Source organism: Salvelinus fontinalis, chromosome 5 (assembly GCF_029448725.1).
Source record: "Salvelinus fontinalis isolate EN_2023a chromosome 5, ASM2944872v1, whole genome shotgun sequence".
Lineage (NCBI taxonomy): Eukaryota > Metazoa > Chordata > Actinopteri > Salmoniformes > Salmonidae > Salvelinus > Salvelinus fontinalis.
In genome coordinates this window covers 65235923-65250818 of record NC_074669.1, presented here as the reverse complement: position 1 = coordinate 65250818, position 14896 = coordinate 65235923, and the positions used below count along the sequence as shown (strand labels likewise).

The 14896-nt window shown below is 43.7% G+C and overlaps 1 protein-coding gene across 1 annotated transcript in view; it reads right to left on the bottom strand.

The window, feature by feature from the left end:
- The window catches only part of LOC129856037 (prominin-1-A-like), a 131661-nt gene extending 124704 nt beyond the window's left edge, over positions 1-6957 (bottom strand). The window contains exon 1 of the mRNA XM_055924171.1: positions 6472-6957. Coding sequence (XP_055780146.1) covers positions 6472-6772 — 301 coding nt within the window. The 5' untranslated portion in view covers positions 6773-6957. The remainder of the gene's footprint in view (positions 1-6471) is intronic.
- Positions 6958-14896: the final 7939 nt, after the last annotated feature.

Sequence of the window (14896 nt, the reverse complement as noted above, 5' to 3'; positions counted from 1 at the left end):
TGTAACAGCTAACAGCTAACAGCTAGCAGTATTACAATTCACTGCCCTGTCCCACCCTCCTGACCTCTCTGTAACGGCTAACAGCTAGCAGTATTACAATTCACTGCCCTGTTCCACCCTCCTGACCTCTCTGTAACAGCTAACAGCTAGCAGTATTACAATTCACTGCCCTGTCCCACCCTCCTGACCTCTCTGTAACAGCTAACAGCTAACAGCTAGCAGTATTACAATTCACTGCCCTGTCCCACCCTCCTGACCACTCTGTAACGGCTAACAGCTAACAGCTAACAGCTAGCAGTATTACAATTCACTGCCTCAGTATGTAGGAGTAGGTAGTCACTACCTCTCTACTGTTTTGTAAGGGTCAGTATGTAGGTAGACAGTCAGGGAGTATAAATATGGTCATGTCCACAGGGATTACACTGGGCCCTTACACAACCTGACACACAAACACACACACACACACACCACCCTGATATAGTGACACTGTAACAGCAGCATCAACAGGTCCAGTACAATAGAGGCCACAGAGCAGCGGGGAGGAGAGAGGGAGATCTGGTTGACATGGACTCTACCTGTGTGTGGTGTGTGTGTGTGTGTGTGTCAGGTTGTGTGTGGTGTGGTGTGGTGTGGTGTGGTGTGTGTGTGTGTGTGTGTGTGTGTGTGTGTGTGTGTGTGTGTGTGTGTGTGTGTGTGTGTGTGTGTGTGTGAAGGTGCCATATGGCTGGTGGATTAAGGTGTTAGTCCTGGGGACCAGGTGACAGCAGAGAGCCAGCATCAGTAAAGGCTTAACTGATAATTGATTAGGCCGAACTCTAACCCTCCTCCTTAGAAACACCAATCCTATTGCACTGCTCCAACGTGACCCGGCCAACACACACACACACACACACACACACACACACACACACACACACACACACACACACACACACACACACACCACACACCACACACCACACACCACACACCACACACACACACACACACTCCGTCAGTAGTCTAAATATGGACTTCCTAGCTGGTATACCAGTGCTGTGTTGATGTGATGTTATCATAAACATGCTATAAGCATGACATAAACATGACATAAACATGACATAAGCATGACATTAATATGACATAAACATGACATAAACATGACATAAACATGACATAAACATGACAGACATGCTATAAACATGACATAAGCATGACATTAATATGACATAAACATGACATAAGCATGACATTAATATGACATAAACATGACATAAGCATGACATTAATATGACATAAACATGCTATAAGCATGACATTAATATGACATAAACATGACAGACATGCTATAAACATGACATAAACATGACATTAATATGACATAAACATGACATTAATATGACATAAACATGACATAAACATGACATAAACATGACATAAACATGACATAAACATGACATTAATATGACATAAACATGACATTAATATGACATAAACATGACATTAATATGACATAAACATGACATAAACATAACATAAACATGACATAAACATGACATAAACATGACATTAATATGACATAAACATGACATTAATATGACATGAATATGACATTAATATGACATAAACATGACATTAATATGACATAAACATGACATAAACATGACATAAACATGACATAAACATGACAGACATGCTATAAGCATGACATTAATATGACATAAACATGACATTAATATGACATAAATATGACATTAATATGACAAATATGACATTAATATGACATAAACATGACAGACATGCTATAAACATGACATAAACATGACATAAACATGACATTAATATGACATAAACATGACATTAATATGACATAAACATGACATTAATATGACATAAACATGACATTAATATGACATAAATATGACATTAATATGACATAAACATGACAGACATGCTATAAACATGACATAAACATGACATAAACATGACATTAATATGACATAAACATGACATTAATATGACATAAATATGACATTAATATGACATAAACATGACAGACATGCTATAAACATGACATAAACATGACATAAACATGACATTAATATGCCATTAATATGACAAACATGCTATGAACATGCTTTAAACATGACATGAACATGACCTATACATTACAGATCAATGGATCATCCCACTAATACATTTGGTGTTTTACTATCCCAAACAATTGAGTCAAAATTCTATTTTCCCAAACTCCCAACCCTGATTGTGGTGTGGTGTGGTGTGGCAACATTAGGACCTACTGCTGTTGTTACCGGGGCAACATTATGACCTACTGCTGTTGTTACCGGGGCAACATTATGACCTACTGCTGTTGTTACCGAAGCAACATTATGACCTACTGCTGTTGTTACCGGGGCAACATTATGACCTACTGCTGTTGTTACCGAGGCAACATTATGACCTACTGCTGTTGTTACCGAGGCAACATTATGACCTACTGCTGTTGTTGTTACCGAGGCAACATTATGACCTACTGCTGTTGTTACCGAGGCAACATTATGACCTACTGCTGTTGTTGTTACCGAGGCAACATTATGACCTACTGCTCGTTACCGAGGCAACGTTATGACCTACTGCTGTTGTTACCGAGGCAACATTATGACCTACTGCTGTTGTTACCGAGGCAATATTATGACCGACTGCTGTTGTTACCGAGGCAACATTATAACCTACTGTTGTTATTACCGGGGCATCATTATGACCTACTGCTGTTGTTACCGGGGCAACATTATAACCTACTGTTGTTGTTACCGGGGCAACATTATGACCTACTGCTGTTGTTACCGGGGCAACGTTATGACCTACTGCTGTTGTTACCGGGGCAACGTTATGACCTACTGCTGTTGTTACCGGGGCAACGTTATGACCTACTGCTGTTGTTACCGGGGCAACGTTATGACCTACTGCTGTTGTTACCGGGGCAACAGCTGAAGGCAGGGCTTTCTCCTATAGATCTCCATTTTTATGGAACAGTCTGCCTACCCATGTGAGAGACGCAGACTCGGTCTCAACCTTTAAGTCTTTATTGAAGACTCATCTCTTCAGTAGGTCATATGATTGAGTGTAGTCTGGCCCAGGAGTGTGAAGGTGAACGGAAAGGCTCTGGAGCAACGAACCACCCTTGCTGTCTCTGCCTGGCCGGTTCCCCTCTCTCCACTGGGATTCTCTGCCTCTAACCCTATTACAGGGGCTGAGTCACTGGCTTACTGGTGCTCTTTCATGCCGTCCCTGGGAGGGGTGCGTCACTTGAGTGGGTTGAGTTACTGACGTGACCTTCCTGTCTGGGTTGGCGCCCCCCCTTGGGTTGTGCCGTGCCAGAGATCTTTGTGGGCTATACTCCTTGTCTCAGGATGGTAAGTTGGTGGTTGAAGATATCCCTCTAGTGGTGTGGGGGCTGTGCTTTGGCAAAGTGGGTGGGGTTATATCCTTCCTGTTTGGCTTTGGCCCTGTCCGGGGGTATCATCGGATGGGGCCACAGTGTCTCCTGACCCCTCCTGTCTCAGCCTCCAGTATTTATGCTGCAGTAGTTTAAGTGTCGGAGGGCTAGGGTCAGTCTGTTATATCTGGAGTATTTCTCCTGTCTTATCCGGTGTCCTGTGTGAATTTAAGTATGCTCCCTCTAATTCTCTCTTTCTCTCTCTTTCTCTCGGAGGACCTGAGCCCTAGGACCATGCCTCAGGACTACCTGGCATGATGACTCCTTGTTGTCCTCAGTCCACCTGGTCATGCTGCTGCTCCAGTTTCAACTGTTCTGCCTGTGGCTATGGAACCCTGACCTGTTCACCGGACGTGCTACCTTGTCCCGGACCTGCTGTTTTCAACTCTCTAGAGACTGCAGGAGCGGTAGAGATACTCTGAATGATCGGCTATGAAAAGCCCACTGACATTTACTCCTGAGGTGCTGACCTGTTGCACCCTCGACAACTACTGTGATTATTATTATTTGACCAGGCTGGTCATTTATGAACATTTGAACATCTTGGCCATGTTCTGTTATAATCTCCACCCGGCACAGCCAGAAGAGGACAGGCCACCCCTCATAGCCTGGTTCCTCTCTAGGTTTCTTCCTAGGTTTTAGCCTTTCTAGGGAGTTTTTCCTAGCCACCGTGCTTCTACACCTGCATTGCTTGCTGTTTGGGGTTTTAGGCTGGGTTTCTGTACAGCACTTTGAGATAGAGTGGGGCAACAAAGTATTTAGTCAGCCACCAATTGTGCAAGTTCTCCCACTTAAAAAGATGAGAGAGGCCTGTAATTTTCATCATAGGTACACTTCAACTATGACAAAATGAGGACAAAATGAGGGAAAAAAATCCAGAAAATCACATTGTAGGATTTTTAATGAATTTATTTGCAAATTATGGTGGAAAATAAGTATTTGGTCACCTACAAACAAGCAAGATTTCTGGCTCTCACAGACCTGTAACTTCTTCTTTAAGAGGCTCCTCTGTCCTCCACTCGTTACCTGTATTAATGGCACCTGTTTGAACTTGTTATGAGTATAAAAGACACCTGTCCACAACCTCAAACAGTCACACTCCAAACTCCACTATGGCCAAGACCAAAGAGCTGTCAAAAGACACCAGAAACAAAATTGTAGACCTGCACCAGGCTGGGAAGACTGAATCTGCAATAGGTAAGCAGCTTGGTTTGAAGAAATCAACTGTGGGAGCAATTATTAGGAAATGGAAGACATACAAGACCACTGATAATCTCCCTCGATCTGGGGCCCCACGCAAGATCTCACCCCGTGGAGTCAAAATGACCACAAGGTGAGAAAAATCCCAGAACCACACGGGGGGACCTAGTGAATGACCTGCAGAGAACTGGGACCAAAGTAACAAAGCCTACCATCAGTAACACACTACGCTGCCAGGGACTCAAATCCTGCAGTGCAAGACGTGTCCCCCTGCTTAAGCCAGTACATGTCCAGGCCCGTCTGAAGTTTGCTGGAGAGCATTTGGATGATCCAGAAGAAGATTGGGAGAATGTCATATGGTCAGATGAAACCAAAATATAACTTTTTGGTAAAAACTCAACTCGTCGTGTTTGGAGGACAAAGAATGCTGAGTTGCATCCAAAGAACACCATACCTACTGTGAAGCATGGGGGTGGAAACATCATGCTTTGGGGCTGTTTTTCTGCAAAGGGACCAGGACAACTGATCCGTGTAAAGGAAAGAATGAATGGGGCCATGTATCGTGAGATTTTGAGTGAAAACCTCCTTCCATCAGCAAGGGCATTGAAGATGAAACGTGGCTGGGTCTTTCAGCATGACAATGATCCCAAACACACCGCCCGGGCAACGAAGGAGTGGCTTCGTAAGAAGCATTTCAAGGTCCTGGAGTGGCCTAGCTAGTCTCCAGATCTCAACCCCATAGAAAATCTTTGGAGGGAGTTGAAAATCCGTGTTGCCCAGCAACAGCCCCAAAACATCACTGCTTTAGAGGAGATCTGCATGGAGGAATGGGCCAAAATACCAGCAACAGTGTGTGAAAACCTTGTGAAGACTTACAGAAAACGTTTGACCTCTGTCATTGCCAACAAAGGGTATATAACAAAGTATTGAGATAAACTTTTGTTATTGACCAAATACTTATTTCCACCATAATTTGCAAATAAATTCATTAAAAATCCTACAATGTGATTTTCTGGATTTTTTTTCTCATTTTGTCTGTCATAGTTGAAGTGTACAGTTGATGAAAATTACTGGCCTCTCATCTTTTTAAGTGGAGGAACTTGCACAATTGGTGGCTGACTAAATACTTTTTTGCCCCACTGTACATTCTAAACTGATAAACCTGACAGTAGACCTACATGCTAAACTGATAACCCTGACAGTAGACCTACATGCTAAACCTGACAGTAGACCTACATGCTAAACCTGACAGTAGACCTACATGCTAAACCTGACAGTAGACCTACATGCTAAACTGATAACCCTGACAGTAGACCTACATGCTAAACCTGACAGTAGACCTACATGCTAAACCTGACAGTAGACCTACATGCTAAACCTGACAGTAGACCTACATGCTAAACTGATAACCCTGACAGTAGACCTACATGCTAAACTGATAACCCTGACAGTAGACCTACATGCTAAACTGATAACCCTGACAGTAGACCTACATGCTAAACTGATAAACCTGACAGTAGAACCATATATTTCTTAATTAACTAACTGTATATTTCTTAATTAGACAACACATGTATTGATTTACTTTGTGTTATTAAAAGTATTTATTGTGTTGCCTACGCTGTTCTCCTTTTAGCTGCGTATTCTGAAATAAAACTCTCCTCAATTTACAGGGCGTTAAAGGAGCTGTCCAAGACGGGCACACACACACACACACACACACACACACACACACACACACACACACACACACACACACACACACACACACACACACACTGAGCCGTGCTCCTCACCTTTCGGAAAGGGGTTCGGTTGTACCACGTAAAGGAACGCGTGAACCATGTGGAACAGAACACCGATGGCACCGGGCTCGTAGTAGGCGTGCGTGTCGTACACACCGGAGGGCACGAACCCAAAGTCTAGGGGTTCTACCGGCGGCGGGGACCGCTGCTGCCGCGTACTCACGGACACAGAGTCGGCCTGCAGTTTGCTCGTCGTCGGGTCTTCACGTTCCGGGGAGTCCAGGGGTTGATGACTTAGCTCCCCGGTGGTGGCCCAACACAGCAGCAACACGAGCCCCGCTCTCCACAGCATGGCTTGGGACTAGTCCTTGTACAACGCACTCCAAATAAACCGGTAAAAAGAACAGGGGATGAGAGAGAGAAAGAGAGGAACTGGTGGTGACCTGTCTCCAACGGTTTGATCTCTCTCTCTCAACCGTCTGAAAGAAAGAAACCCCGTAAAGTACTGTTACGTCTTGTTGTCCCCGTTAAACATGTATCCAGTGACACTTAATGAACCGTACTAATGCTCATCCGACGGGGCGCGCGGGCACGTGATGATTTCGTGTGCGCAGGCACGTTGAGCTCAGGTGTGTTTGCCACTCACCGTTCCTTCTTAGTCAGACACCGGACAGCTGTGGCCACCGGCGTTCGTCTATTTGCCATGAGCTAACCAAAAAAACGAAAATTACAGACAGAGAGACAGAGACAGAGAGACAGAGACAGAGAGACAGAGAGAGAGAGAGACAGAGAGAGAGAAAGAGAGAGAGAGAGACAGAGAGAGAGAGACAAAGAGAGAGAGAGAGAGAGAGAGAGAGAGAGAGAGAGAGAGAGAGAGAGAGAGAGAGAGAAAAAGAGAGAGAGAGAGACAGAGAGAGAGAGAGAGAGAGAGAGAGAGAGAGAGAGAGAGAGAGAGAGAGACAGACAGAGAGAGACACAGAGAGAGACAGAGAGAGACAGAGAGAGAGACAGAGACAGAGAGGGAGACAGAGAGAAAGAGACAGAGAGACAGAGAGAGAGACAGAGAGAGAGAGACCTTGAAATGTTTACTTACAAACCCTTAACCAACAATGCTGTTCAATGCTGTTCAAGAAAGAGTTAAGAAAAGATTTACTTAAAAAATAAAAGTTAAAAATAATTAAAAAGTAACAGAATAAAATAACAATGTGGAGGCTATATACAGGGGGGTACCGGTATAGAGTCAATGTGGAGGCTATATACAGGGTGTACCGGTACAGAGTCAATGTGGAGGCTATATACAGGGTGTTACGGCACAGAGTCAATGTGGAGGCTATATACAGGGGGTACCGGTACAGAGTCAATGTGGTGGCTATATACAGGGTGTTACGGCACAGAGTCAATGTGGAGGATATATACAGGGTGTTACGGTACAGAGTCAATGTGGAGGCTATATACAGGGGGTACCGGTACAGAGTCAATGTGGAGACTATATACAGGGTGTTACGGTACAGAGTCAATGTGGAGGCTATATACAGGGAGGTACCGGTACAGAGTCAATGTGGAGGCTATATACAGGGAGGTACCGGTACAGAGTCAATGTGGAGGCTATATACAGGGGGTACCGGTACAGAGTCAATGTGGAGGCTATATACAGGGGGTACCGGTACAGAGTCAATGTGGAGGCTATATACAGGGGGTACCAGTACAGAGTCAATGTGGAGGCTATATACAGGGGGTACCTGTACAGAGTTAATGTGGAGGCTATATACAGGGTTACGGTACAGAGTCAATGTGGAGACTATTTACAGGGGGGTACTGGTACAGACTCAATGTGGAGGCTATATACAGGGGGTACCGGTACAGAGTTAATGTGGAGGCTAAATAGAGTGTGTTACGGTACAGAGTCAATGTGGAGGCTATATACAGGGGGTACCGGTACAGAGTCAATGTGGAGACTATATACAGGGGGTACCGGTACAGAGTCAATGTGGAGGATATATATACAGGGGGTACCGGTACAGAGTCAATGTGGAGGCTATATACAGGGGGTACCTGTACAGAGTCAATGTGGAGACTATATACAGGGGGTACCGGTACAGAGTCAATGTGGAGGCTACATACAGGGGGTACCGGTACAGAGTCAATGTGGAGGCTATATACAGGGGGTACCGGTACTGAGTCAATGTGGAGGCTATATACAGGGGGTACCGGTACAGAGTCAATGTGGAGACTATATACAGGGGATACCGGTACAGAGTCAATGTGGAGGCTATATACAGGGGATACCGGTACAGAGTCAATGTGGGGGTTATATACAGGGTATTACGGTACAGAGTCAATGTGGAGGCTATATACAGGGTGTACCGGTACAGAGTCAATGTGGAGGCTATATACAGGGGGTACCGGTACAGAGTCAATGTGGAGGCTATATACAGGGTGTTACGGTACAGAGTCAATGTGGAGGCTATATACAGGAGGCACCGGTACAGAGTCAATGTGGAGGCTATATACAGGGTGTTACGGTACAGAGTCAATGTGGAGGCTATATACAGGGTGTTACGGTACAGAGTCAATGTGGCGGCTATATACAGGGGGTACCGGTACAGAGTCAATGTGGGGCTATATACAGGGGGTACCGGTACAGAGTCAATGTGGAGGCTATATACAGGGGGTACCGGTACAGAGTCAATGTGGAGGCTATATACAGGGTGTTACGGTACAGAGTCAATTTCAGTTCAAAATCAGTTATCAGTTATTCCATACCAACACTAGATGAGGCTGAATGACAACACCACTAAGGCTGAGGTACTACAGTTATTCCATACCAACACTAGATGAGGCTGAATGACAACAGCACTAAGGCTGAGGTACTACAGTTATCAGTTATTCCATACCAACACTAGATGAGGCTGAATGACAACAACACTAAGGCTGAGGTACTACAGTTATTCCATACCAACACTAGATGAGGCTGAATGACAACAGCACTAAGGCTGAGGTACTACAGTTATTCCATACCAACACTAGATGAGGCTGAATGACAACAGCACTAAGGCTGAGGTACTACAGTTATTCCATACCAACACTAGATGAGGCTGAATGACAACAGCACTAAGGCTGAGGTACTACAGTTATTCCATACCAACACTAGATGAGAATGAATGACAACAACACTAAGGCTGAGGTACTACAGTTATTCCATACCAACACTAGATGAGGCTGAATGACAACAACACTAAGGCTGAGGTACTACAGTTATTCCATACCAACACTAGATGAGGCTGAATGACAACAACACTAAGGCTGAGGTACTACAGTTATTCCATACCAACACTAGATGAGGCTGAATGACAACAACACTAAGGCTGAGGTACTACAGTTATTCCATACCAACACTAGATGAGGCTGAATGACAACAACACTAAGGCTGAGGTACTACAGTTATCAGTTATTCCATACCAACACTAGATGAGGCTGCATGACAACAACACTAAGGCTGAGGTACTACAGTTATTCCATACCAACACTAGATGAGGCTGAATGACAACAGCACTAAGGCTGAGGTACTACAGTTATTCCATACCAACACTAGATGAGGCTGAATGACAACAGCACTAAGGCTGAGGTACTACAGTTATTCCATACCAACACTAGATGAGGCTGAATGACAACAGCACTAAGGCTGAGGTACTACAGTTATCAGTTATTCCATACCAACACTAGATGAGGCTGAATGACAACAACACTAAGGCTGAGGTACTACAGTTATTCCATACCAACACTAGATGAGGCTGAATGACAACAACACTAAGGCTGAGGTACTACAGTTATCAGTTATTCCATACCAACACTAGATGAGGCTGAATGACAACAACACTAAGGCTGAGGTACTACAGTTATCAGTTATTCCATACCAACACTAGATGAGGCTGAATGACAACAACACTAAGGCTGAGGTACTACAGTTATCAGTTATTCCATACCAACACTAGATGAGGCTGAATGACAACAGCACTAAGGCTGAGGTACTACAGTTATTCCATACCAACACTAGATGAGGCTGAATGACAACAACACTAAGGCTGAGGTACTACAGTTATCAGTTATTCCATACCAACACTAGATGAGGCTGAATGACAACAGCACTAAGGCTAAGGTACTACAGTTATTCCATACCAACACTAGATGAGGCTGAATGACAACAACACTAAGGCTGAGGTACTACAGTTATCAGTTATTCCATACCAACACTAGATGAGGCTGAATGACAACAGCACTAAGGCTGAGGTACTACAGTTATCAGTTATTCCATACCAACACTAGATGAGGCTGAATGACAACAACACTAAGGCTGAGGTACTACAGTTATTCCATACCAACGCTAGATGAGGCTGAATGACAACAACACTAAGGCTGAGGTACTACAGTTATTCCATACCAACACTAGATGAGGCTGAATGACAACAACACTAAGGCTGAGGTACTACAGTTATCAGTTATTCCATACCAACACTAGATGAGGCTGAATGACAACAACACTAAGGCTGAGGTACTACAGTTATCAGTTATTCCATACCAACACTAGATGAGGCTGAATGACAACAGCACTAAGGCTGAGGTACTACAGTTATTCCATACCAACACTAGATGAGGCTGAATGACAACAACACTAAGGCTGAGGTACTACAGTTATTCCATACCAACGCTAGATGAGGCTGAATGACAACAACACTAAGGCTGAGGTACTACAGTTATTCCATACCAACACTAGATGAGGCTGAATGACAACAGCACTAAGGCTGAGGTACTACAGTTATTCCATACCAACACTAGATGAGGCTGAATGACAACAACACTAAGGCTGAGGTACTACAGTTATTCCATACCAACACTAGATGAGGCTGAATGACAACAGCACTAAGGCTGAGGTACTACAGTTATCAGTTATTCCATACCAACACTAGATGAGGCTGAATGACAACAGCACTAAGGCTGAGGTACTACAGTTATTCCATACCAACACTAGATGAGGCTGAATGACAACAGCACTAAGGCTGAGGTACTACAGTTATTCCATACCAACACTAGATGAGGCTGAATGACAACAACACTAAGGCTGAGGTACTACAGTTATCAGTTATTCCATACCAACACTAGATGAGGCTGAATGACAACAGCACTAAGGCTAAGGTACTACAGTTATTTCATACCAACACTAGATGAGGCTGATTGACAACAGCACTAAGGCTGAGGTACTACAGTTATCAGTTATTCCATACCAACACTAGATGAGGCTGAATGACAACAACACTAAGGCTGAGGTACTACAGTTATTCCATACCAACACTAGATGAGGCTGAATGACAACAGCACTAAGGCTGAGGTACTACAGTTATTCCATACCAACACTAGATGAGGCTGAATGACAACAGCACTAAGGCGGAGGTACTACAGTTATTCCATACCAACACTAGATGAGGCTGAATGACAACAGCACTAAGGCGGAGGTACTACAGTTATCAGTTATTCCATACCAACACTAGATGAGGCTGAATGACAACAACACTAAGGCTGAGGTACTACAGTTATTCCATACCAACACTAGATGAGGCTGAATGACAACAGCACTAAGGCTGAGGTACTACAGTTATCAGTTATTCCATACCAACACTAGATGAGGCTGAATGACAACAACACTAAGGCTGAGGTACTACAGTTATCAGTTATTCCATACCAACACTAGATGAGGCTGAATGACAACAACACTAAGGCTGAGGTACTACAGTTATCAGTTATTCCATACCAACACTAGATGAGGCTGAATGACAACAGCACTAAGGCTGAGGTACTACAGTTATTCCATACCAACACTAGATGAGGCTGAATGACAACAGCACTAAGGCTGAGGTACTACAGTTATTCCATACCAACACTAGATGAGGCTGAATGACAACAACACTAAGGCTGAGGTACTACAGTTATTCCATACCAACACTAGATGAGGCTGAATGACAACAGCACTAAGGCTGAGGTACTACAGTTATTCCATACCAACACTAGATGAGGCTGAATGACAACAGCACTAAGGCTGAGGTACTACAGTTATTCCATACCAACACTAGATGAGGCTGAATGACAACAACACTAAGGCTGAGGTACTACAGTTATCAGTTATTCCATACCAACACTAGATGAGACTGAATGACAACAACACTAAGGCTGAGGTACTACAGTTATTACACACCAACACTAGATGAGGCTGAATGACAACAGCACTAAGGCTGAGGTACTACAGTTATCAGTTATTCCATACCAACACTAGATGAGGCTGAATGACAACAACACTAAGGCTGAGGTACTACAGTTATCAGTTATTCCATACCAACACTAGATGAGGCTGAATGACAACAGCACTAAGGCTGAGGTACTACAGTTATCAGTTATTCCATACCAACACTAGATGAGGCTGCATGACAACAAGACTAAGGCTGAGGTACTACAGTTATTCCATACCAACACTAGATGAGGCTGAATGACAACAGCACTAAGGCTGAGGTACTACAGTTATTCCATACCAACACTAGATGAGGCTGAATGACAACAACACTAAGGCTGAGGTACTACAGTTATTCCATACCAACACTAGATGAGGCTGAATGACAACAACACTAAGGCTGAGGTACTACAGTTATCAGTTATTCCATACCAACACTAGATGAGGCTGCATGACAACAACACTAAGGCTGAGGTACTACAGTTATTCCATACCAACACTAGATGAGGCTGAATGACAACAGCACTAAGGCTGAGGTACTACAGTTATCAGTTGTTCCATACCAACACTAGATGAGGCTGAATGACAACAACACTAAGGCTGAGGTACTACAGTTATCAGTTATTCCATACCAACACTAGATGAGGCTGAATGACAACAGCACTAAGGCTGAGGTACTACAGTTATCAGTTATTCCATACCAACACTAGATGAGGCTGCATGACAACAACACTAAGGCTGAGGTACTACAGTTATTCCATACCAACACTAGATGAGGCTGAATGACAACAGCACTAAGGCTGAGGTACTACAGTTATTCCATACCAACACTAGATGAGGCTGAATGACAACAACACTAAGGCTGAGGTACTACAGTTATTCCATACCAACACTAGATGAGGCTGAATGACAACAACACTAAGGCTGAGGTACTACAGTTATCAGTTATTCCATACCAACACTAGATGAGGCTGCATGACAACAACACTAAGGCTGAGGTACTACAGTTATTCCATACCAACACTAGATGAGGCTGAATGACAACAACACTAAGGCTGAGGTACTACAGTTATCAGTTATTCCATACCAACACTAGATGAGGCTGAATGACAACAGCACTAAGGCTGAGGTACTACAGTTATTCCATACCAACACTAGATGAGGCTGAATGACAACAACACTAAGGCTGAGGTACTACAGTTATTCCATACCAACACTAGATGAGGCTGAATGACAACAGCACTAAGGCTGAGGTACTACAGTTATTCCATACCAACACTAGATGAGGCTGAATGACAACAACACTAAGGCTGAGGTACTACAGTTATTCCATACCAACACTAGATGAGGCTGAATGACAACAACACTAAGGCTGAGGTACTACAGTTATTCCATACCAACACTAGATGAGGCTGAATGACAACAGCACTAAGGCTGAGGTACTACAGTTATTCCATACCAACACTAGATGAGGCTGAATAACAACAACACTAAGGCTGAGGTACTACAGTTATTCCATACCAACACTAGATGAGGCTGAATTACAACAACACTAAGGCTGAGGTACTACAGTTATCAGTTATTCCATACCAACACTAGATGAGGCTGAATGACAACAGCACTAAGGCTGAGGTACTACAGTTATTCCATACCAACACTAGATGAGGCTGCATGACAACAACACTAAGGCTGAGGTACTACAGTTATCAGTTATTCCATACCAACACTAGATGAGGCTGAATGACAACAGCACTAAGGCTGAGGTACTACAGTTATTCCATACCAACACTAGATGAGGCTGAATGACAACAACACTAAGGCTGAGGTACTACAGTTATCAGTTATTCCATACCAACACTAGATGAGGCTGAATGACAACAACACTAAGGCTGAGGTACTACAGTTATTCCATACCAACACTAGATGAGGCTGAATGACAACAGCACTAAGGCTGAGGTACTACAGTTATTCCATACCAACACTAGATGAGGCTGAATGACAACAGCACTAAGGCTGAGGTACTACAGTTATCAGTTATTCCATACCAACACTAGATGAGGCTGAATGACAACAGCACTAAGGCTGAGGTACTACAGTTATTCCATACCAACACTAGATGAGGCTGAATGACAACAGCACTAAGGCTGAGGTACTACAGTTATTCCATACCAACACTAGATGAGGCTGAATGACAACAACACT